The 26,743-nt window shown below is 43.1% G+C and overlaps 1 protein-coding gene across 1 annotated transcript in view; it reads left to right on the top strand.

Annotated features, from left to right (window-relative positions):
- ZNF704 (zinc finger protein 704) overlaps positions 1-25,970 on the top strand; it is a 140,597-nt gene extending 114,627 nt beyond the window's left edge. The window contains exons 4-9 of the mRNA XM_077808949.1: positions 906-1,138; positions 3,622-3,722; positions 5,016-5,277; positions 9,599-9,703; positions 23,396-23,493; positions 25,859-25,970. Of these exons, the coding sequence (XP_077665075.1) occupies positions 906-1,138; positions 3,622-3,722; positions 5,016-5,277; positions 9,599-9,703; positions 23,396-23,493; positions 25,859-25,970 (911 nt within the window). The remainder of the gene's footprint in view (positions 1-905; positions 1,139-3,621; positions 3,723-5,015; positions 5,278-9,598; positions 9,704-23,395; positions 23,494-25,858) is intronic.
- The last annotated feature ends 773 nt before the right edge of the window (positions 25,971-26,743 follow it).

The raw sequence follows: 26,743 nt of genomic DNA on the forward strand, positions 1-26,743 counted from the left end.
ATTTAGGGTTTCTGCCAGTCAAAGGGAGGGGATTTGATTTTTTAATCTAATTTATTTTATCTATCAATTTGGGCCCTATTCAGGGAAAACATTCCTATGCATGATTGTAGTGAAACATATGCTTAAGTCGCACTGAAGTCAGTATGTCCTAGGAATGCTCAAAATTAAGCATGTGCTTCAATGCTTTCCTGAATCAAGCACTCATCAATCTGACTGCTCCAGATATAGTTATATTCCAGAATAGTTTTTTGTCTCCCCGCTTCAGCTTTTTCTTTTCTAGAAAGGTAGTGTCAAGGCTGATTCCCCACTCTGGCACTTAGAGTGCAAAAGGTGGGGGCCCGCAAGGATTTTAAAAATTAATACTGGCCACTCCAGGCTGGTATTAAACTCCCAAGGTCACAACTTCTCTCTGTCCTTGGATGGGTAGATGCTGCCACCACCCAAGTGCAAACCCCTCCCCCCCTTTCTAGAACCCAGGAAGGAAGACTTGGGAATTCCTTCCTGTGGGGGTACCCTCAAGCCCTTTCACCCCCCCTTCCCGGGAAGAGCTGAGCAAAAAAAAAAAAAAAAAGGGGAAATTAGCTGTTGTCACCAGTCAATTAAACAACATATGCACAAACCTTTTAGGGACACAAAAATCCAGTCCTGCCACCAAGAGGGACTTTATAGCTAACTGGCTGGCTGGGTGTCCATAAAAGGGAGCTAACCCCCCCTCCCCACTTTCATTTATCACAGGTGGTTTTTTTACTGAAACAAATTTTAGTAAGATCGGTCTGTCCTCTTTGCAAACTGAGTTATCTGGCTTTTCTCTGCCTAAGGTAAACTGAGCACCAGATAAAAGCAAACGGATCTCCTTAGCTTTAACTCATGACATCTGTTAACTCCTGTTGTTGCTGTTCTTACAGAATCCTTGAACGGATCTTGGAAAGAAGGAGGATTTGTGCCTTCTAGTACCAGCAGTAGTGGATACTGGAGCTGGAGTGCACCCAGTGATCAGTCCAATCCATCCACCCCATCTCCGCCTCTGTCTGCTGACAGCTTCAAACCCTTTCGAATGCCCTCTCAGCCTGATGATAGTATTGATGAAGCCGAAACCAGCAATCTCCTTTTTGATGAGCCCATCCCTAGGAAGAGAAAGGTTCGCCTCCTGTGCAGCTCCACAGTGCTACACATCCGGGATCCTGTTCTGCTGGGGAGGGGGAGGAAGAAACCCACAAAAGATCACACAAGCAACTTTGCAGGGAGTTTCAGAGGCTACACAGATACTCTCCATAGCCCCGTGTATGTGCTAGCCCATGCAGCATGTCCCCCTTAACTCCACCCCTCTGGCTAGTACACATGCTGCCATCAGCACCAAGTGTTTGCTAGCAGATGTTAGGGACACACATAGCTCCTGCCCAGAGAAGCAGCAAGATGCTCCCTGAAGAGACCCCTGGCCACGCAGGGGATTTCTGCCCTGCTTTGGCAAATTCCTTTGGGATAGGCTGTAACAGGCAGCCTCTCCCTTTTCCCTTTTTGCCATCACAAGGCAGGATTTGGCCCTGTATTTCTAGTTCACTGAAAATGTTGGTAGCTTATCGGATGCCCTAATAAGGTGAAGCACTCAGAACAAACATGAGGGGCGGGCGGGGAGACAAACTGAATCTGTATAGTGTCATCAGGCCAAATTTATCCCTAGGGAAACTTCACTGAAATCAACCTCACTCCGCCAAGGAAGGATCCGTGTGGCCACTCACAACTAAATAAATGAAACTAAACCAAATGCTTTAATTTGGTATGTAACTCCCCTTCCCCCATCACTATGCCAGCAAGCAAAGTGCCTCTCTTGAAGAAGAAAACAAAGAGATGGCATTAGTCCAAGCTTTCTTCACTCCTAACACAGCAGGATAGATTTTACATAGCAAGATGAAAAAGAGCTTTGTGTGAGAAAGAGGAAAACAAGGTATTTATCCTTTCTTGGTGACTTCTTCTCTTGATCAGATCGAGAGCAATAATTGCCGCACTGCTGGCAGGATGAAGTTTTAATGATTGTTTTTAAACCCGATCAGATTTTATCTTTTTGCTACAGGAGTTGCTCATTTGGTGTCCCACAATCACGCTTGCTTTTGTTGGGACATCTTTTGCGAGGGTGATATAAAATACTGTTCCCTGTTGCTAAATAAAAAAACAGTATGGAGAACACATTTGCTATGATAAATTAAAAGTTAGTTATTAAAATAAATCCAGAGATAACTCTGGGGGTTGTGGGAGGACAGAGAGAGAAAAAGAAATGCTGTGATTTTTTTATTACCCAGTTAAAGCTGTGTTTGTCATTGTTCTGATTGTTCAGCAATGATTAGGCAGATGTTTTTACAACTGCCATTCTTACTGTTTTATTATTCATATTTTACATACCCTCCACAAACATTTTATACTTGATGGTCTGTTTTGGTGTTTTCAGTTTTTGGCTTGTACAACAAACATCAAATTTGTATAAGGAATGAATGATATTACATGGGGTTCACCTATAGCAAATTCACTTTCTCCTATGTTTTCATTCTGACCCTGACTAGTAATTGTCTGATTGTGACTTTGCACTTTGGAGAAAAATATTTATGATCTAATTACTGGTTTGTTAGCGCTGTCAGTCCACAAAGTGTAAATGTGAAAATACAGCGATTGATAACTTCACCAATTAGGAGTAACAGAATGCCTAATCAGTTAGTGTCAAATTACTTCTGTTTCATGGAGTCACATCTTGGATAATGTCATTTACTCCGCTTCCACCCCTCAAGAAAGTTGAATGTTTACATTTTGCCATAAATTCAACCCATTCCCCACCAAATCACTTACTTATTTCTGAGTGGGAGGAGTTAAAAGCACTAAAGAATGATCAGGCAATTGCTTGACTATCTTAATATTCAGAACTCACTAATTTGGAGAAGAGAAGGTGCCTATAACAGTAAAACAGTTTCTATAGAAATGGACTATTCCATTGCCAGGGAAAGCAATAAATTCTTGAAAATTGGCAGGTTTCATGAGATCCAGTCTCTGGCTGACTGTTGCCTTTTTAACACACTGCCCTGTGTGTGGAGATGTGGGTGTGTCTCTATTTAAATTTAATTTTATCCAGTGTTTTGATTTATCATTCTATAAAGTTAGTGGGAGGTGGCTCTTTGTTATACTTAACATTATTTGTATTTGTGGCCTTATTTTCCTAGATGCTGAGCACCCACCGTTCCTAGGGAAGTCATTGGAAGCTGTGGGTATTAAGCTCCTTTGAAAATCAGGCAACTTATCCTTCACGTGTTCAAGAGCCAGATTCTGCTTTTTCATCCCATATAGATTGACTGAAGTCAATGGGCTGCAAGGTCTTTAATTAGGGGTAGAATCTGGCCCTAAGTTTTCCTGCAAAATGATCCAGGAGGTGTTGCAGGGGGATCCCAATTTCTGCTGTAGTTACACCAAGTGTAAATCCAGAGTAGCTCTATTGTATTCAGCAGAATTACACCAGTGTAACTGACAGCAGAATATGGCCCGGTTTAGGATGGAGTAACATATAGTTACGATGTATTACCTTTCATGTGAACATATGAATAATAGCATATTTTTTTAAAACCTGCTTTTCTTATAACTTGTCAGAACTCTATGAAGGTAATGTTCAAATGCCTATGGAAAAACTGTGGAAAGGTACTGAGCACAGCTGCAGGGATTCAGAAACACATCCGGACCATTCATCTTGGGTAAGAGGACAATCGTTCTTTGAAGAGATTTGGTACTGACCCATTTTCAGATTCTTCAGTGCTCACACAAGCAGGGCCAGGTGGAGGCATAGGCATCCTGGACCAGCTTCTGGAGTCAAGTGATTACATCAGAATTTAAGGTGCCATTTAAAAAACAAACTAACAATCCCCTTCACCCCAGAAATGTGGCATGAGTGTAACCAACACAGTGGTTTCAAAAAGGAGTCACTTTACCTACTTCTAAGTCCTAAACTCCTCACTTCCAACGTTTTTGAAAACTCAGTCTGTACGCTCAGAGTAAGGGTATGTCTATACTACACACCGAATCGGTGGGCAGCGATTGATCCAGCGGGGGTCGATTTATCACGTCTAGTCTAGACGCAATAAATCAACCCCCGAGCGCTCTCCCGTCGACTCCTGTACTCCACCGCTGCAAGAGGTGCAGGCAGAGTCGGCGGGGTAGGCAGCAGTCGACTCACCACAGTGAAGACACTGCAGTGAGTAGGTCTAAGTACGTCAACTTCAGCTTCGTTATTCACATAGCTGAAATTGCGTAACTTAGATCGATTCCCCCCCCCCCCCCACAGTGTAGACCAGGCCTAAATGAGGTAAATTTGATGCAGTGACACAGTATATTTCATGTGCAACAAAGGGATTTAATCATTTTAAGTTGAAATCTCAACAGAGCCTTTACTACAGATTAATGACTGATGCCTCCACAATCCATTTTAGGGATTTCTAAGGCACTTCTTCTTCTAGCGTCAAAGTCCCATTCCAAGTTAGAGAAAGTGGCTTTCTTTACTAGTGGAAATACGACTAATGAAACTGGTGACTGCCCACCTTTGCTATCACTTCGACTAGTACGACAAATACACTGTATTTTCCATAGCCATACTTCACGTGAGGATCTCGAAGCACTTTACCGACATTAACTATTTACCGCGAGGCAAGTATCTCAATTTACTGATGGGTAAACTGAGGCACAGAAGTTAAGTGATGGGTCCACGGGCAAAAAAATGAGTCAGTGGCAGGGTCAAGAAAGCCACATAGAAGACTGACTTCTAGTCCCCTGCTCTAAATACTACACAAGACTTCTGCCAAGCACTTCCCTGCAAATGAGTAAAATGTTTATATGATACACACATCACTCTTTATAAAAGTAAGCACAGCTGAAGCTTAAATGTTCATATATTTAATTTATTTGCTATGTATCTGGGACTTTAAAAATTAACCTTGAATTGCAACAATCTTGCCTTAGTATAGTAATATGTGTTTTGTCTTTTCTTGAATTAGACGTGTAGGAGAGTCTGACTACAGTGATGGAGAGGAAGATTTTTACTACACAGAGATCAGGCTCAACACAGACTCAGTAGCGGATGGCTTAAGCAGCCTTTCTCCAGTCTCTCCATCTCTAGGATCTCCTCCTCCTTTTCCCACCCAAGATGCAAACCGTCCTGAAACTTCATGTGCCAAAACTGAGACTAAATTGATGACACCTTTGAGCCGCTCAGCTCCTACCAATCTCTACCTCGTACACACAGATCATGCTTACCAGGTAAAGTTAGTGACAGTGAACTAACCTATTTAATAGAATTCAGTGATCACACACCTGCTTGAGTTTAACAACCAAAGCCCCTTTACATCAACTGGCTAATGTTTTTTGTATCAGAGAGACACTGGGAGAGACTGATACGGCCTGGCCCATATTGGATTTTTCTGCACACGTCCTAGTGGCTGCCAAAACATTTCTGATTTGTCTGTTGTGAGGTGGGCAGCTTTGCATACAAGTGGTTGAGCAGGAAAAATAAAAAGAAGGCTATAATATCTACCGCTCTGACTGGTAATTCTTTACAAATGGCAGAAAAACCCAAGCAGATTCCAACTTCTATTAGAGAACTTTCCAACTTAATTCAAACAGCATGTAAAAATGGGCTAGAAATTATTTTGAAAACTCTTGCTTTTAACATGCTTTGATCTCCTGGACACCATATAATTTCTAAGAAAAATACGGTCTTTGAAGTATTGGGGTCCATGGCCTGCTTATGGACATGAGAAATGAATTCTTACCACATGTAATAAATTTAATACTTTTTTTCATATATTGTGTGTGTATTTTACACAAACTAAAAACCTTTGTTATGCATCTGCAAGCACCAAAGCAATATAATATACTCACTTGGATCTGATATCTAGTCTTTAGTGAGACCACCTCCAGCTGTACGTTAACTACAAGTAGAGCCCTACAAAAGTCATGGTCCATTTTGGTCAATTTCACAGTCACAGGATTTTTAAAATAATAATTGTCATGATTCCAGCTATTTAAATCTGAAGTTTCACAGTATTGTAATTTTAAGGGTCCTGACCCATAAAGGAGTTGGGGGGGGGAAGGTTGCAAGGTTATTGGGGGGGGGTTGCGGCACTGCTACCCTTACTTCTGCACTGCTGCTGGCGGTGGCGGTGCCTTCAGAGCTGGGCGGCTGGAGAGCGGCGGCTGCTGGCCGGGATCCCAGCTCTGAAGGCAGCGCCACCGCCAGCAGCAGCGCAGAAGTAAGGGCGGCGTGGTACGGTATTGCCCCCCGTACTTTTGCGCTGCTGCTCTGCCTTCAGAGCTGGGTGCCCAGCTAACAGCCGCTGCTCTCTAGCCGCCCAGATCTGAAGGCAGCACAGAAGTAAGGGTGGCAATACTGTGACCCGCCCTGCAACTCCCTTTTGGGTCAAGACCCCCAATTTGAGAAACGCTGGTCTCCCCCGTGAGAGCTGTATAGTATTGGGTAAAAGCACACAAAAGACCAGATTTCACGGGGGGAGTCCAGATTTCACAGTCTGTGATGAGTTTTTCATGGCCGTGGATTTGGTAGGGTCCTAGGTATAAGATAATTGGAGGTAGGTTTGTCAGTGCTTTGGGTTTTCCTTGGAGGTCTCTCATTCAAGTATTTTGGGAAATAGCAGTGATGACACCATTATCTGAGTGAGCATTGAACCAATGCTCCGGCATGGTGCTAATGGATACACCATCTTCCCTTCAAACAAACTTTTGTTAGCCACTTGATGCTGCTAATCTTGCCAATTGTCTTTGGGTTTCAAACATTCCTGTTTTCGGAAAATTATTGCAGAGATTGTGATAAAGCAATTCTGATATCACTGAGAGTTACCAGATCTCCTTGATAACTTTCAGTCAGGCTTTCATTATGGATATAGCACAGAGACATTACTGACCTCATTGGCTGATGCCCTCCTATCACTAGATAAGATTGTGTGTCGGTGTTGATTCGCGTAGATCCATAGCAGCTAGTCACATACAGACCTTAGTTGCCTAGATATTGTTGTTCAGACAGTCCTGATCCTTTCCCCTTTGAGAGATCCCAGAGATTGGCTTTAGACAGTACTTATGTGTCCTGAGAACTATCTTGTGCAGAAGTCTGCAATATTCTAGTTTGTCATCTCTCCTGCTGAACGTGACTGTGAGTCTAGTGAGGGAGACTCTCAGATACGGTGAGTGGCTGCAAACAAACATGATATTTTAAATTGATATTGGCTGGTTGAAACAACTAAAGAATGCAAGGAAAGCTCACTTTTAAATGGTCTAAATGTAAAACAAGAACCTTGTGATGATAAAGGTTGATTGACAAGAGGCATAGGAAGCCAGTCCTAAAGGCAGCTACTCATTCACCCTGATAAGCAGAGAGGAACAAATTGTGAAATACTGACTTTATACAGTAAGAAAGGAGTTAAGAAGATGTGTTGAAGGAAACCCCAAGTACCTCAGCAGAGCACATCTTTTAGCCAGGTTCCAACAGCCCATAGAGGAGGAGGCAGCTCAACGGAAAGATGCTCATCACAAATGTGATGAGCACATTCTAAAACCTAGATGGAAGGAAAAGGAGTGAGCTGAGGGGACAATTGTGTTTTTCAAAATCTTGATTTAGCTTTATTTTTTTCAATAACTGCCCTTATATGCTGAGAATGATTTCAGCCCACTGTTTTAAACAGGGAAAGCTGTTTTTCCGTATGTTTATCTTATAATTGCAGAGTAACTACCTCATGTTGTTGATCATTAACCATTTTGGTATCTGAAATTTCTCTCCTTAGTAGTTTCAACCAGAAAGTAACATTACTTTAAAGTACTATCATTCTAGTTAAAGTTTTTGTTAGAATTGACCAGATGCTGGTTTTTAGAACTTTATATATATGGTAGTTGCCCTGAGGAATTAGATAGTTTGGGGAGGAAATTGTTAAAGACATCCATTTTGTGAGAAAATCCAGCTTCCTAGAGATACCCAGACATGCTTATTTAATTCTCCAGTTGTAAATAGAATGGCAAAGTAATTTCCTTATTTTTTTTTGTTAGCAGCAAGACTTTGTATTGCACAGTAAAGTGTGACTTCTCCTGCTATGCAACTGTGATATAGTAAAATATGGATTGTCTTTGTAATTACTCCCTGGCGACTTCTACGCCAAAAAAATTAAAAATTCTGTGCACAATATTTTAAAATTCTGCATATTTTATTTGTCAAAATAACACAGTATAATCATGCCAGTTTCAAATATGTTAGTAATTTATTTCAAAATACCTGTCAACAAATATGTCTGTCACAATACAGACAACAATAAAAGATTCAGGAAATCTTTTCTGACGATTCCTTAGTAGGCATATTAATACAGAACTTTGAGTAATAATTCATTTAAACTACAATACAGAAACGTATTTGACGAACCCCTCAGAAGCAGTGCAAAAGCTTCGGGGAGTCAGGGGTAATAGAGGAGCTGAGAGAGAAGGAAGTAATTGCTAGAAAGGAGCCTGGTAGTGGTTGGGGGGAGTATGGAACATGGGGTTTTTTTGCAGGGGGTTCTGGGGGGAAGGGATTGTTAGGGAGCCTCCCTCTGCAGGCCCTGGCTGACCCTAGCCTCTCCCAAGCACATCTGCCCCTGTCCCCATGTGTCCTTCCTTCCCCCTACCCCCACATGTCCGTGCATCCCCACTCGGCCAACCCCTGTCCCCATGTGGCCCTTCACCCCCCCACTCAGCCCTGTTCCAGTCTGACCCCCCACTAGCCCTTCTGGTCTATGTACTCCCCCCACCCCCAAGCAGCCCTGTGTGTCCTCACTCTGTCTGTCCCTCCAGGCAGGGCGCTGTGAGGAACGCAGCCTCTGCTCTCTCCCTAGCGGCTGCTGACTGCTACATCTGGTGAGCAGTGAACTGGTTGCATCTGTTCTGGCACAACAGCAGCCCCCGGTGGGTGAAAGGTGTAACTGCAGAACCTCTCTGGCAGAATGTATTTTCTGTGGAGAAAAAAAAAAATTCTGCAGGGCACATGAATTCCCCCCGGAGTATTGTAATGGAAACGTTTTTACACCAATTACATACAAGAGAAAAGTGCCAAAAAAGTATTTAGAAATTTGGTCACATTTTTTTGTGTACTCAGTGGAGCAAGCGAGAATCTTTTGTCTGTTTCTTTGAATATTAATCTGGTCCTGATGAAGTATATTAACGTTTTATTGTAACTTTGCCTTAATGAAAAGTTTCAAAAGAAAAAAAATTATACATGGATTTCTGAGTTCATACCTAGTAGTGTTTGATATAAGACTTGAGCTTTTAGAGGTTTCCTTATAGAAGCCATTTCTCAGGAGACCTATAGCCTTTTTTCTGCCCAGTTAAATAATGATCACATATAAAGACCTTGTTCTTTCTTTGTTGCCCTATTCGTGCTTATCCCCACAGAGAACAAGGGTAGAATGCTTGTCACAGCCATCATTGTGGAATTATTTTGAGCTGCTGAAAACCTGGCTGATTTGCAGTTTCAAAGAGCAAAAGATCTTGTTGCAATGCTTTGGAAGAGGAGCACTTCTTTTTGTTGGAATATTTTCTTTTTAAACAGGCTACTCCTCCAGTGAACATTCCAGGGTCAACAAAGTTCACTCCAAATGGCCGTAGCTTTAGCATCTCTTGGCAGTCCCCTCCAGTTACCTTCACGGGCATTCCGGTAAGTGGAAGATGAACAAAGACTGTACCTAATCAATGAAAAGTTTTAAAACTTACCAGTAATGCTCTTATGATTGAAATTAAATGTGACAGAGATACAGAGAAACAGATAAATTCCCACAGGTCCTGATTCTCCTCTTACGCCAGCGGTTCTCAAACTATAGGTTGGGACCCCAAAGTGGGTTGTGATCCCTTTTTAATGGGGTTTCCAGGGCTGGCATTAGACTTGCTGGGGCCCCACCGTCTAGGGCCAAAACCAAAGCCTGAGCCCTACTACAGGGGGCCAAAGCCCAAGGGCATCAGCCCTGGGTGGCAGGGCTCAGGTTACAGGCTTCTGCCTGGGACTGAAGCTCTTGGGCTTTGGCTTTAGTCCTCCCACCTGGGGCTGCAGGACTCCAGCAGGCTCAGGCTTTGGTTCCCCCCTCCTGGGATCATGTAGTAACTTTTGTTGTCAGAAGGGGATCGTGGTACAATGAAGTTTGAGAACCCAAGTGTTATACTACATTGGGAGTAACTGCATGTAAGTCAATTTACAATCTTTAAATAATTAGAGAATTGGGTCTGTAGTATATTTTTAAAACTATCTGATTACAAAAGAATGAACTGGGTAGCTAGAGAATCTGTAAAATCTTCTACATTTGCCACTGCATGTGTCCGTTCTGTATATTCCTAAAGGATTAATTATAAAACCAGAGGAAATCAGCAATTTGATCATTCTCCTAGAAGGCTTATTAGAAAGGTATTTATGTTTTAAAGAATCTAGCAGAGGTGTTGATGTCCAAAAGATACTCTTGGGGGAATTCTGTGTCACTGCACGTGAACAGAATTCATTCCCCCGCAGATTCCTTCGCTTCCCTGCAGAAAAAATGACTTTCTGATGGGGAAGCAAAGGGAAGCTGCAAGAGCAGTCATGGTACAACGTTTCAGGCAGCCAGAGCAGCTCACAGAGAGGTAAATCACTGCAGGGCTGGGGACACCCCAGTCAGTAGCTCCTACCCTGAGCCAGGATCAACTGCTAGTCCTGGCTGGGAGGAGAGGCTGGGGCTGTGTCAGATCCACCCCCAGAAACCTCCCCTAGCTGCAGGAAACTCAGCTTCCTGCCCCTATCACTCCTCAGCTGTGGGGAGGAGGTGTCACTCTACGGGGAGCTGCTCCTCCATCCACCCAAGCCCTGTGCATCTGGACCTCCCACACCCAGACACCCCTGCCAAGCCTCACCTGGTACATCCAGAACCCCACCCCACTGAACTTCAATGTATGCACCAACTCCCACCCCTGCACCCAGACCACCCTTCACTGAGCTCCCTGCACTCAAACCCCCCCCAGAGCCCCCAAATCCAGACCCCCACACCACTGATTGCCAACTAGCTGCACCCAGACCACCCCCACCACCAAGCCCCACTCCTCCAGCATACAGACCTGGCTGAGCCCCCCACACCCAGACCCCTCCGCTGAGCCCCAACAACCTGGAAGCTCCTGCAGAATCCCATTGCCCCTGTACCTGGAACCGCCTCAACGAGCCTCTGTGCATCCAGATCCCCCCACTGAGCTGCCTGCACCCATATTGTCTCACACAAAATCCTCTCACCCCACACCCGGATCCCCTCCACACTTAGCTCCTGTCTGGTTGAGCCTAGCTGCCCGGCTCCTGGTGCAAAGGGGTATGGCCCCAGGGTGTTTCTGGGGCAGGGACAGGCCTTGTGCTGTATCAGTGTCCGGTGCAGCCTCACCACTGAGTCCGTGTCCGGGAGGGTGGGAGGACTGCAGGATGCACCTCCACCTTCGTGCAGCCAGTGGCCTGTGCTACCCACTGCTATGTTGGAGCCTCCACATTTATTTATTGACAAATAAAACTTGTAGAATTTTAAAATATTGTGCATGTAATTTTTAATTTGTTGGCACAGAATGTCCTCAGGAGTAAATAGAGCACTGCAAATCCTGAACAAATGAAAGAAAAGAATTGTCCTAACAAAACTGATGTATTTTTAAGTCATGATTCTAGCCTCAGATACATGCATGCAACTTCTGTTGATTTCACTAGGGAAAATTTTGCCTTTATATTGAAAACATGCACTTAGTATGTATTGAAATTATTTGTTAATGGTGGAGCATTAGATTTCAAGATCAACTTTGACAAGGATTATAAGATACTCACAGGGACTTGTGATGACAGTAAATGGAAATTTTGCTTGAGTAAGGACTGTTGAATCAGGCCTTTTGCTTAATTATAGAGAAACTTTCCACAATCCCATCCAAATAAAATACAGTAACTCCTCACTTAACGTAGTTATGTTTCTGCAAAATGCAACTTTAAGTGAAATGATGTTAAGCAAATCCAATTTCCCCATAAGAATGAATGTAAATGGGGGGTTAGGTTCCAGGGAAGTTTTTCTTGCCGTACAATACAGTACGATAGTTGGGAGGTGCCCCCTCCTTACACCACACAGGCACAGCCCATTGGCACTGGAGACAGTGAGGCAGGCAAGGAGGCTGAAGGTGCTGTAGGCTAGGAGAAGCATGTTGCGCAGCAGCAGCGGCAGCTTCCCCAACCCTGCAAGCACCAGGGGTGGGGGGCTCAACCCTCGGGCCGCCCACTCCACTCTTGCCCCCAGCCCTTCTCTCCGCACGCCACGTCCTCACTCCCTCCCCTGCCTGTGGCAATCAGCTGGCTTGCGATGTTCAGGGGGCAGGAGGGTGAGGGGAGAAGCGAGGACTCAGCGTGCAGCCTCCCCCCTTCCTCCTGCCTGCAGCAATCAGCTGGTTGGCAGCGTTCGGGAGGGAGGGGGAGCCTGTGCGCCGAGTCCTCGCTCCTCTGCTCTCCCTCCTGAATGCCGCAAGCCAGCTGATTGCTGCGGACAGGAGGCGGGTGGAGGAGGGGGAAGGCTCTGATCCGCGGGGTCTGCCAGCGGGCTGGGAGGACTGATAGGAGGACTGACAGCTGTGGACAAAGCAAAGCAGGCAGACAAACGACATTATAGCGAAGCATTGCACAACTTTACATGGAGCATGTTCTGTAATTGAGCAGGGATGTAAGATCGAAACAATGTTAAGCGAGAGGACATTAAGTGGGGAGTTACTGTAAAATCAAATAAGGGTCTAGAGAGGCAACTAGATAATAGATACCTAATTCAATGTGTATCAAAAATTTAAATTAAAATCATTAATTTTAAGATGCAGAAAATCTATTAGTGAATAAATAGAGTACAGCATATTCTCATTTTAATGTTTTTTTATTAAAAAATGTTAAACAGGCTTCTGAGCAGCTGGCAGTCATTTGAAATGAAATGCTTTGATATCCAACATAAAAATTACACAATCAGAATTTTCATAGTTTATCACATAATGCACACGAGTCATCCAGAGAGCCACATAGGGTTTTTCCCCCCAACAATGTATATTAGACACAGTGATAACAGATAAGGCCTCCCTGTCCTCTCTTCACCAAGTGAATCAGAAAAGCCTCTTACTCTCAACCTTTGGTAAGTCTTGGAGATTTTCTTCAGAGGCTGTGGGCTCTTGTGGAACGGATAAAAATGAAAGTGGTTGAATCAATTACACTGCACTCTGCCAATGAATATTTATTAAATTCCATCAAGGAACAACTAAACAGTGAAAGCCATCATGCTGGCAGCAATTTGAACAAGAGTGCCTCGACAGAGCATGCCATGCGTAAAGTACTCTCGGAATTTGATTGCACAACAATACAGTTGATAGAGTAATTATTAAACTAGCTCCTTTTGTGGAGTAGCAGAAATTGGCGCCAGTAGCATTGGGAATCCAAGAATGCAATTAGTGACATTGTAAATCAGACACTAAAAGGGAAGGGATTAGACATGTAGGTATTTAGTTGACTTCAAGCAATAACATTGATCCTGCAGCTATAGAGAGTGAGTGTTCCTAACAGAATTTAAGAAACAAATAATAATTTTCTGGGGAAATTATAAGATGCTAGTGATTTACAATATAATTTAAAACAATCTCCTGTGAAGACCTAGAGTAACAGTGTTGATAGCACAATTATAGGCCATTCGGGGGCCCATGTCGGCTATTTTTATCCGTCTTTCTCCTGACAATCTTGCAAATGCTGCTCAGTGCAAAAATAAGTAAACCACCAAGTCAACCACACAACACCACTACATGGACACATTTCTCTGTTTTATAATTCTTAATAGGCATTAAAATATATGGTTAGGTGAAGTGGACACTAATATTTTAAAGATGCATGTGGAGGCTGTTTTCTTCATCTTTTTCTATCTGAGAGAGACAACAGGTATTGTGAAAAATAGCCCATCATTCTTTGTCTTATTGTTAATAATTACTAGCGTTTAGCAGATAGTGCAGTTCACATCCTCAAAGGACTTTGCACACATTGCTGCGGCCAGGCCCAAACTGATGAATACTAGAGAGTTCAGCCCAGATCCTCAAAGCACCTGTCAGGCTCTTTAGGCTCCTAAGTCCACCATTTAGGCACCACTGACATTCTCAAAGCTGCTGCTGAGGTGACCACGGGTCAGCATATGCAAAGTCAACTGAACCCTGATGCTGTCCCATGGTTAGTGTGCAGCTCTGATCCTACCTCATGCTGAAGCTCCAGAGATGGGATGCTCAGATTAGTCAGGGGGATGCCTGTCTCACCAGTCCTGTAGACAAGCTCTGAGCACACCAAGACCTGATGTCTGTCAGATCCTGCTGGAGGCAAGCCAGCGATTGGTGGTGGGGTAGAACAGTGCCCACACATTGGAGCACAGGGAAATGTAGGATGAACATGAAAGGCGTATTGCATATGAGAGCTCAAGATGAGCAGTGCAAATTTATTAATTGGTTCACCATTTCATCAATGGAAAGTGGATATACACCAGCCTTTGTAAACTTGAGTAAACACCCTTACCAAGCACTTCAGGCAAACTTACCACGAAAGATAAATTTAAAGTGATAACCAAAGTGATAACCAAAAAGTCAGAGTTAGTTACCAAAATAAAATATAAGCATGCAGTCTAAACTCTCAACACTATTAGACTGGGCAACATCTAGATTAAGCAGTTCTCTCACCCCACTGGATATTGCAGTTCACAGTACACAGGGTTCACCCTTGAAACCTGGGCCAGTCTTCAGTCTTCTCAGTGTCCTTGTTCCTTGCAGCGTAGGTGGGGGAAAGAGAAAGGCCAAGCAGCAGGCCCCTGTATTCTGTTTTATATCCTTAGTCCATTTGCTTGGAGAACACAAGTCCAGGCATGTCTGGTGGGCATTGCTGAGTGTAACGATGCTGCCCATGGGAGCCAGCTAAGGTCACTCCATCAGAGTGAACTGCAAACAAAACGGGGAAAATAAACCCCAAACGCTGCTGGATATTCCAATATTTAGATTTACCAAGCCAGCCCAAAACTGCCTCTGTATTACCTCACTGGTTACTCAGAAGTCCAAACAATGCAGTTTCCTTAAAGTACTCACCTGCAGGCCTCCATCCAGACACACATCAAACATATGATGATGAATTCTGAAAATCTTATTTTATCATATAAAAGAAAAAGGTTCTCCCAAAGGACCAAGCCCCAGACCCAGGTCAAATGATAACTCAGATCTTACCCAAAATACATGCTTATAGCCAATTCTTATTAACTAAACTAAAATTTATTAAAAAAGAAAAGAGAGAGTTGGCTGAAAGATCAATATATATACAGACTTGAGTTTGAGGTCCAGATACATAGCAGAGATGGTGAGTTTGTAGTTGCAAAAAGTTCTTTTAGAAATAGTCCATAGGTTATAGTCCAACGTCAGTGACTGGGGATCTCAATTCTTATAGCTTGGGGTTTCCCCTTCTTGAAACCCAAAGCAGATCTGAGATGAAGAAAGATTGTGTCCCAGGGTTTTTAATACATTTCCAGCAGCCTTTTGGCCTGAGAAAACAATAAGCTTAACTTTTCTTCTCCCAAACATCATGGCAATTAGCACAGGGTAATTTATCCATAACCAGTTCAGATACAGGTTACCACAGCCTTCAAAGCGACATATAGACCATAATACTATTTCATTCAAGTGTCTTCCTAATATTAATACTCCTTTTTTTGATCTTTGAATCAAAGCCATAGTAATAAACAAGACTTGTTTGCTTACATCACAAGACCTGAGCAAACAGCTACCCTTCTATCTCTAACAATACAGGCTTACATTTCAAAGCTCTATTCATTTACATATCTTCCTAACAAGTCTTTAAAGTTCGGCCATGGGTCATGTCAGTCTGTGAGTTAATTAACTCTTTCTGGCCCTGTGTCACCTTTCAATGAGATATTATATTACATTCATAACATCACACTGAGTCACCTGTGTGCTATTCCCCTGGTGTAGCCTTATGCAGATGAGTCATTGAATTGTAACTTCCTTGCTGGACAATGGCTGTTGATGGTTGTTTGATACTCACCCAAGCATTGCTTACTTTCCTTGCTGTTGTCTCTGGGCAGCTAATAGCTGGCCGACTCCCCAGCTTACAGCATGTTTTACTGACAACGATACAACATAACTTCATATGCACTGATGGTATACATATTTAGATAGAACAGTGACTTTCAGCAGATCATAACCTTTCCCGATACCTTTCATGGCATGCTTTATATGCAAGATCCTCATTTATATATAAATGAGGAATATGGGGGTTACAGGGCACTCCCCCAAGGTATAGAATGTCACACTAGGTTGCCAGGCACCCCATACAATGCATGGGAGAGTTAGGCACCTAACTCAGGGCTGAGAATTCCATTGAGTGGCAGGCTGCTTCACGGTTAGACACTCCCATGCTGAGTAGAGCAACAACTATGTATGTTTAAGATCTGGGCCTGCCTTCCTCCCTACTTATCACAACACCCAGCGTTCTCCCTAATCCTTAAAAGTAGGGTGGGAGTGTGAAGGGTTCCCCCTGGGGTGCCACTTGGAACTGGGGTACCACTGAGCCTGCCTGACCCACCAGTCTGGGCTCCCTTTCACCCTGTGGTGCTGTGATAAGTTGCCAAGCTCTCCAAGCTTGCTCTTTAACCAGCATACACACAGATAGTGACACACCCAGCTGTAGCATCTGATGCTGAGATTAGCTCTGCATGGGAAGGCTCAGTTAAGGTACCTCTCAGTTGTTAAGGCACGCACCCCCCCCCCAAGAGTGTGAACCCAAAATTATACCACCTTGTGCTGCACAGGGAACTGTACAGCGTAAGCTCATAAAATTAGCTCCCTCCCTCAGTGTGGAGAGAGATGTGCAACAGCTTTCTGCTCCAAGTTATAATTTTTAGACAAAACAAAAACAAGTTTATTAACTGCAAAAAATAGATTTTAAGTGATTATAAGTGATAGCAAACAGATCAAAGTGGATTACCTTAAACAAAACTGCAAACTGGATTTAACACACTAGATAGGTAGGATATGAACTAGTGAATTCTCACCGTGAGTGATAAACAGGCTGGCAGATTCTTAAGGCACAAGTTGCCTTGCTTTCCCAGGTTTTCATACACAGGCTAAAAGTCCCTCTAGCTTGGGACCGTCACTTCCCACAGTTTAGTCCTTGCCCCTCAGGTGTTTCCAGGTGTGTTGCTATAGGGAGAGAGAGGTCCCATCATGACGTCATTATCCCCTTCTTCTATCTTCTTCCCACTTGCTGGAAAGCTCTTTTGCTGTGAGCTGGGTCAAACAGTTCCCATTGTGTAGTGCTATCTCTGAGAGGTTTCCACTGTACACAGTTCCTTGTGCTTGGGCACATTTCCTCAATAAGCCATGAACATTGTTTGGCCTTTTTACTAGTGTCCTGAAAGGCTGCTTGTGGGTGTTTTCAACCTCATAACACGTTTCAGTAACACACACATAGCCAAACTTCATAACTTCCCATACGACGAGAACACATACAATCCAACAAGATATTACTGTCTAGCAGATCAAGACTTTTAGAATGCTACCTCACAAGGCCTACTTTGTGCAAAACATATCCTAATTACATGACTGTGGTGAATTTTGGGGTGCCAGGATGTCACAGGGACATCTAACAGAGAACTGATCAATGTGAGAGAGGAGGCCTTCCTCTGTCAGTTCTACATACTCTGTGGCCTTAATCCTTGAGTCTGGTCTGAGTGGAGTCTATACATTGGCACGAGTAAGGTTAACTGCTATGTATGATTCTCCATGTGGAACAGAAATAAATAAGTCTCACACCAGTGGTGTACCTGTTCCCATATTCAAAAGAGGCATGTGCGTAATAAAAAGGGGCAAGGTATGGGCACTTGTAAGGAGATCAACTGACATGCAGATAATCCAGTGGGCAGGGATGACATTGGAGTTTGCAGCTTGGTACCAGAGGGCCTAATTTGATGGCCATGCAGCATTCTTATTAATGCAGGATTGAGTTCCCCAGGCACCCAAGTGTGCTGTCAAGCTGTTTAAAGTAGCTCATGAGCGTGAGTGCCAGCCTCAGGGCAGACTCTTTACAAACCAGGGCACAAACCCCTAACTGGCTGTGTTCTACAATTAGTAGCACTGTCAAGTGATTAAAAAAATTAATTGTGATTAATCACACTGTTAAACAATAATAGAACACCCTTTAAATATTTTTGAATGTTTTCTACATTTTCACATATATTGATTTCAATTACAACACCGAATACAAAGTATACAGTGCTCACTTCATATTTTTATTACAAATATTTGCACTGTAAAAAACAAAAAGAAATAGTATTTCAATTCACCCCATAAAAGTACTGTAGTGCAATCTCTTTATCAAGAAAGTTGAATTTACAAATGTAGAATTATGTAAAAAAAATAATTGCCTTCACAAATAAAACAATGTAAAACTGTAGAGCCTACAAGTCCGCTCAGTCCTACTTCTTGTTCAGCCAATTGCTCAAACAAACAAGTTCGTTTACATTTGCAGGAGATAATGCTGCCCGCTTCTTGTTTACAATGTTACCTGAAAGTGAGAACAGGCGTTTGCAAGGTACTGTTGTAGCTGACGTTGCAAGATATTTACGTGCCAGATATGCTAAAGATTCATATGTCCCTTCATGCTTCAACCACCTTTCCAGAGGACACGTATCCGTGCTGATTATGGGTTCTGCTCGATAACAATCCAAAACAGTGCAGACCAATGCACATTCACTTTCATCATGTGAGTCAGATGCCACCAGCAGAAAGTTGATTTTCATTTTTGGTGGTTTTGGTTCTGTAGTTTCCGCATCAGAGTTGTTGCTCTTTTAAGACTTTTGAAAGCATATTCCACACCTTGTCCCTCTCAGATTGTGGAAGGCACTTCAGATTCTTAAATCTTGGGTTGAGTGCTGTAGTTATCTTTAGAAAATCTCACAATGATACCTTCTTTGCATTTTGTCAAATCTGCAATGAAAGTGTTCTTAAAATGAACAATATGTGCTGGGTCATCATCCGAGACTGCTATAACATGAAATATAAGGCAGAATGCAGGTAAAACAGAGCAGGACACATACAATTCTCCCCCAAGGAGGTCAGTCACAAATTTAATTAACACACACATTTTTTTAACGAGTGTCATCAGCATGGAAGCACGTCCTCTGGAATGGTAGCCAAAGCATGAAGGAGCATACGAATATTTAGCATATCCGGCATGTAAATACCTTGCAAAGCCAGTTACAAAAGTGCCATGCGAATGCCTGTTCTCACTTTCAGGTGACATTGTAAACAAGAAGCAGTAGCGTTATCTCCCGCAAATGTAAACAAACTTGTTTGTCTTAATGATTGGTTGAACAAGAAGTAGGACTGAGTGGACTTGTTGGCTCTAAAGTTTTGTATTGTTTTGTTTTTGAGTGCAGTTACATAACAAAAAAAAACCCTCTAGATTTGAAAGTAATTTCAATTCTCCTCATACAGGTACTGTAGCGCAATCTCGTTATCATGAAAGTGCAACTATTGCTTTTATCATTTTACAGTGCCAATATTTATAATAAAAAATATAAAGTGAGCATTGTACACTTTGTATTCTGTGTTGTAATTGAAATCAATATATTTGAAAATGTAGAAATTTAATTTCAATAGTTTAACTATTCTGTTGTTTAACAGTATGATTAAAACTGTGATTAATCATGATCAATTTTTTTAATAAGTCAATTTTTGAGTTAACGATTAATCGACAGCCCTAATAATTAGATTTCACCAACCAAGTGTGAACTCCTAAAACTTGATAACAGCCTTACCATGGAGTCACAGACAGTCCCTTTGGGCAATCCTGTCTATCTTGCTACCTAGCCAAGCCTCCCTTTGTGATAGATGGTCACTTACACCAAAAATCACAATAATAGTCAGGTTACTACCAGTCCCAAAGGACCAGTCACCCCAGGTCAGTCGTACCTCAGATCTCAAACCAAAGACCATGCTCGTAGCCAACCCTATAATATGAACTAAAGATTTATTAACTAAGAAAAAGAAATGAGTTACTTACAAAGTTAAAGCCGGTAAACATACACACACACAAATGAGATACAGTTTTAGTTTCCAAAAGATAATAGTAGCTGCTATAATATGCAAGTTCTAGAGTTTCTTTAGGGCTAACCTAAGCCAAGCCGCTTGGGGATCCCTGGCTAATATATTGCCCTCTGAATTCCAAGCAGCACAGTGACAACAATTCTTCCTTGATAGGGCTTTTTATGCCTTCCCCCAGCGTTCAAGCTGTGATAGGATGAGGGCTTGTTCACACACCCTCTTCATGGGTATTGGGGAAGCAGTCAACAAAGTTTGTGGGCACTGATGTCCCACAATGGCTTGTCTGGTGTCTAAAGGCCTTCTTTAGTTGGGGAGAAGATGACACCTCATGATAAACTAGCATTTCACACTTCATAATGCTTCTCTACTGACTGTGGGGTTTCACAGTTTTAGCAAACACTTTTATAGTTACAGAGCAAACACTTAAACATTACCTTATAACATGGAGATACAGATATTATAAATGAGATTAATACTTGCAGCCTCCTACAAGCAGTTCATCAAATCTAAACACATTATTATAATGTTAATATCTATTTTAACAATACTTACACACCGCTGAGCCAGACTGGTTTCCAGCTATGCATTTGTCAGTGTTCATTGAGACCCAGGGGCCTTGGCAGGAATTGGCCACTTGGTCTGCCAGCGTCACATGTGCATCTCTGCTGTGTGCCAAGAAGATAAATCATGGCAGCCATTAAGAGACTCAGAAGGGTGGAACCAGAGATCTGTGAGTATGGGATTTCAGAGTTAGATTCAGTTCCTGATTCTACTGGGAATTGTACTTACAGAAAATCAGAGTGGAGATCGCTAAGTCCCCTGCTCCGAATACTTATCGGGAGGGGCATCCCCCAAAGGAGAGGAACCAGTTCTGTTGCCTCCCTCCTTACTGCTGCCAACATAGGGGGCATTTTGGGACTGGAACACAGTGCTGTGGCAATCCCCAACAAGAGGATCATAGACAGCTGGTGGTGTTTAGCGTCACTGCCAAACTGCATCAAGGCTGGGACAGAGAAGCAGGGGGCTATAATCCTCTCCCTGACAGCTGCATCATTGCTGCACCCAGCATAAGCTGGACACAGTGGAATATCTGGCCTTCAGTGTATGCTACAATTCAATAGAAGCATACTGGAACATTTCAGCATGGTGCCAACAATTGCCCAAACCACTGCACAAAAATAGACTACAGACTTCAGCTACCTGTCCACACCAGTAAAACAGTGTTTTTGTAACCAAACATCAGTAGTCTCCTCTGATCCATTTATAACACCACAGTTGGGGGAAGCAGTTGTTTCAGTAGGATTCATCACCCCACCCTCCATGCAACCATTTGTTAGCCGAGACTGTATCTACACCTTCCAGCCTGCCTGTGTGTATCAGATCATTCTGGTAAAGTCTGAGCCACTACCCTTAATACCTTAGCAGGACATGCAAACAAACCATCACCAGCAGGACATGGGCAATGCACTCTGCATGTCCTGCCACACAGCAAGCTGGGAGGAAGATGGACTGACCAAGCCAGTTGTTCAAGCACAATTAAGGGATCCCATCCACATGGCACAACAACAGTTTAACAAATTGGTTACAGAATGGCAGCCATGTGCCAGCTTAGGACTCCAGAAAGGACAAACATGGTTAGCAGGCACAGTTTCCAATCAAGTATTTACCATACTGCACATGGTCACATGCCATGTTTAGTATGAGCCACACCACTAACTGGTTGGAGTCATTCCTGATTTCCACCAGTGTAACTGAGATCAGAATCTTGTCAGAAGTAATTCAATTAAATGATTAGTCATTATATTACTGTAAACCAGAGTTTTCCTTCACTAAACTGTTCTCTGCTGTGCCTGCAGTTAGATAAGAGCTTTCTGCTCAACAACTAAGCGGGAATGTAGAAGCCGTGTCAATCATATGCCAACAGCATTACAAAAATTCTCTACGTGTTTTTAGCAATGGCATTAACAAAAAATATTTAGTTTCCCTGTCTGGGTCAGGTCCATTCTAATTCTTCAAAATGGATGGTATGAGAATTTCAAAAGGCAGCAGTGGAAAATGATAATTTACAAAGGACTGTTACTTTCACGATCTGCAACAATTTGTAGGAATCTATACTCAAGGGCACAGAAATCTCCATATCCAGAAACATCTTAAGGAAAACGCATTTCTCTGTGTACACCAAAATGAGCATTCAGATATATCATGGACATTTAACTCCTCCTCCTAGGGTTCTTGTAGTTGGTTCTTGTGTTGATCTCCACCACACAGGAGTGGAATCACCTCCTGAGAGGTCAGAGTTCACAGGAAAGGTTTAGGGCCACCAAAGTTGGCATTGAGTTGATTTGAGTTGCCCGTGGCCAGACCCTTGTAGTAAGTTTACTCAAAAGGGGGTGCGTGGGCAAAAGCCATCTACCACCCTGCTCTGCCAGGGGCCCAGAGCCACCCAAAGATAGGAAAAGACTCCTAAGAAGGTTTTGAGGGCATGGGAAATACGATGATTTAGTATATCTCCTTGGCAGCCTCTGCCAGCAGGGATCCTAGGGAGCCATAAACTAGAACGGACATCCCTGGCAGAATCGCCCGGGGAAAGCTCTGGTCACACTTACAGTTCTTCCTCCAGGGGGAATCCCCCTTTGATGCAGCTGCCCCAGGGATGCAGGTGTGTAAACCACACCCTGGAGTAATAAGTGAAACGCCTTGATTGCAGTGGAGGTTACTGGTTTTTAATCTTAGCCAGGCGACATCCCCACCCCTGAGTTAATCGTACTTTTCCCTGATCAAATGACAAGTCATTAACTATTCATCATGCGCATTCACTGTTCATTAACTATCTCAAAGAGTGAGAACTATTTAGGGTTCTTAACAAGAAAAACTCAGAATCATCCATTTTCTTTATTTCCCAAAATACACAATCATGTTGCTCTGTGTTCTGGTTGGTTCTATTCATGCTGCTGGAGGGTCACAGGAAGAGGGAAGGAAGTTCATCATGTGCAGATAAAGCTATGAGGCCACTTTTCAGAACAGACTCCCTAACTTTTGGAGGGTTAGATGTCACATACTCACCTTACTTAACTATCTTTCCCACCACACACCAGGAACTGGGATTTCCTAGGAAACAGCCAGTGTTGGACATGCAGCTGCAGTGCCAAAGAATGTGTTTATATTGTATGTACATACATGTGTGCTTTATTAACTACATTTTTGTGTGTGTTGCCAGGTCTCACCAACTCATAATCGTCCTGCAGGGACTGGAGAGCCGAAACAACAGACCCACACAGTTCTCTCATCACCGCCCAGAGTGTCATTTGGCTTAAGGTATGAGACCATTAGCTCCTATTGACAGAGCAATAGGTTCAATATTTGGAGGGAGCCAAATAGAGTCAATAGAACACAACCGCAATAGACACACCATTTTTCTCTCTCTCATTATTACAGAAAGTAAAGGTTTTGGGGGAATTGAATCACTGAGAGTTTCTAAAGACATGCTATTAGGCAATACCCCAGATGAATCTGAGCCGTGAAGTTCCAAGTCAGACCTGAATTTCACTAATATTCAAGGGTGTTTGGATCCACTGTTCTAGTTTGGAACATCTCTAAACTTCACTACACTGCCTTGCATATTCCCTTGGATCCAGGGATATCTTCATGCCCATCAGCATTCATGCAGCATTTTTACTTAATTCATGTAGCCATGGAAAATGTATCTTACAACAGATCATTTAGGTCAAGATATTTTTGGTTTCACTAAGAAACCTAGCACTTTGCTCTTGGCTGTGGACATGATCCACCTCAAGTCAACGGATATTGAATCAGGCACCACATAAATTCATGACACTGTTTTTGCTTTTTATGTTCAAAATCCCATGTTGGATCTAAATTTCTAACATTACAAGAGACACATGTTAATCCTTAATAACCTTACATTTGATGGTACTCTGAAGAAATGTAAAATGACATTAAAGGAGATACCATGCTTATCGTTTTTTCAGGTCTTCCCAATCAAATCTGTTCTGTTTACTAGACAAACATTATTTTTCTAAAACTTAGCCTAGGATCTGGCAGTCAAGCTGGGTTCTTCCTGGTTTGTGTGCTATTCCCAGCAGTGAATTTTCAGTGATCAAAATGTTGCTGCGACTCGTATTGCTGATGCAGGAGGCAGAGCAGAATCCAGGTAGTTCTCCCCTAGATGTTCTGCAGTGTTTACAGTATTAAACTTCATTTTGTCTGTAACATAAGCAGATATGACTCAAAGATACACAGGGACAAATCTGGCACTTGTGTAATGGTGCAGCTATTTTAGAGTTGCACGTGCTTACACTAGGGCTAAATTTGGCCCACAGGATGCAAATATGTTGAATAGGAAGGTGCCATTTTAACAGTTACTTTAAGCTTACCCTGACACTTATTCCACATTGTAGCTTGTGCTTTAGGGTTTGTAGTCAAATATCTCAAACAAAGAATCCTTGTGCAGTGCTAGCTTTGGAATATCAAGTGACTTACAGAGAGCTACCATTAAAACAAAACCAACATTCACTATCTTCTGTCATGTAGAATATGGTACCAATCTGTTTACAGTGAGAGTCAAAGTAAATCCAGGGCTAGGTACGAGCATGTAGATTGTCTTCTGAATTTAGTGGCTTTTCCCCTAAATGGAATAGCTTCCATATGGGACAACTATCATAGAATACCAAGGCCTGCCTACAGCTGTGCAAAATTTTTATACTGCAAACCTAAACCAAGCAAACCTCTTGCCTGCTGTACTCCACACAGCACTGCAGTAATAGCTGTGATTTTCTATTACTGCATGACACTCTGTTGTATATCTGACTCCAGGGCTATATGTATTATAGGGACTAGTCCTGGATCGGCAGAGGTGGACAACGAGATCTAATAAGTCTTTCTGGTTGCTAATTTCTGGGATTCTCTTAAAGATACATCAGTGGAACCAGAGGAGCATTTTCTAATCGAGTTTATTACGAATGAGAAGGGAGAAGAGGGCAGATTGTCTAGTCCCCTCACACACCTTACAAAGGATTGGGTGGGCAAGAGGCCTACTTGAAGCAACACTGCAGAGCGAACCCACCAGCTACTCTCTAACCCAGGGGCTACTCTCTAACCCTTCCCCCCACTCCTTTACTGTGCTGCCTGGAGCGCTGGTGGCTGGCAGCAATACAGCCGCACTGCCCAGAGCACCAGGACAGGCAACTGCACCGCCTGGCTGGAGTCAGCCACGCCACCGCACACCACAGAGCACTGGGTCAGGCCAGGCTCTGCAGCTGTGCTGCCCCCAGAAAGAGCTCGCAGCCCCGCCACCCAGAGCATTGCGCCGGCGGTGCAGTGAGCTGAGGCTGCGGGGGATGGGGCGAGCCTCCCGGGCCAGGAGCTCAGGGGCCTGGCAGGAGGGTCCCGTGAGCCATAGTTTGCCCACCTCTGCTCTAAAGACTACAGCAGAGGGGGGAGGGGTCGGGGGTGTCACTCAATAGCAGGTTTCACCTCACTCCAAGTCTGACTACTTCAGCAGAATCCTGGTAACTTGAAAATAGGAAGAAACCCATTGAAAATATCAGGCTCTTTCAATGTCATGCTGCATTTAGATGATTTTGTCTCTTTCAAAAAGTGTGTGGTGATGAGGGATGCTAAAAAACTTCTTATTAACTACGTGTTCCTTTTTCTTGGACAGGAAACCTAGAGGGGAGGGGAAAAAATGCCGAAAAGTGTATGGGATGGAGAACCGAGATATGTGGTGCACTGCCTGCCGTTGGAAGAAAGCCTGCCAAAGGTTCATCGACTAAAGACTGGAAGTGTGGAGGACCCGGGGGATGGGGAGTACAATAGCAGGATCCTGTTCCTGGAGCTGCCCCTGCCTACCCTCCAGTGCTGCCTTTTAAACAGACTTGTATATCAAAACAAAGCACTTGTAGCCAAGGAGAAGCACTTAGCAAAACCAGTGTGGAGCAATAGAGCAAAAAAAAAAGTCTTATCAAATATTGAACCCAGAGCAGCTATTAATGTTTTTCTTAAATAACTTGTTGCTAACTTCTGTGAACTACTTGCTCCCCGTGACTGTTCTTTAACCGTGTCAATGTCTATGCTGTGAACGTCTGTATCAGTTGAACCAAGCACCGCGTCTTGCCCTGAAGTGAAGATTTCTTTTTAAAAGCTTAAATTCACACTTTAAGACATAAGCTACAGTTCACTCAACAGCAGCTGTACCAAGAGTGGAGTCTGTTAAATAATTCTGCTGATGTGAATGATCTTGGTTGGATTCCTCATTTTCGGGTGTTTTTTTGAGGAATTCAAATCTTGATATGTCAGAAGGACAAGCAACAGCACTCCTGGATGATTTTTTAAAAGCAGTCACAAACCAGAACAAGAGTGGCGGTACATTTTAAATTAGATTGTAATACTCCAGAGAAGGAAAAAATGAAAAAAGGAAACACCAGCAGATCTCAGCCACAAGTAAGTCCAAGATTTGAGGGAAACCGTTTCAATGATCATTGAAACATACAGGAATATAATTTGGGTTCCAGTATCTTTTCTTATCACCAGTCCCTTTTCCTAGCAA

Source organism: Eretmochelys imbricata, chromosome 2, assembly GCF_965152235.1.
Source record: "Eretmochelys imbricata isolate rEreImb1 chromosome 2, rEreImb1.hap1, whole genome shotgun sequence".
In the NCBI taxonomy this organism is placed as follows: Eukaryota; Metazoa; Chordata; order Testudines; family Cheloniidae; genus Eretmochelys; species Eretmochelys imbricata.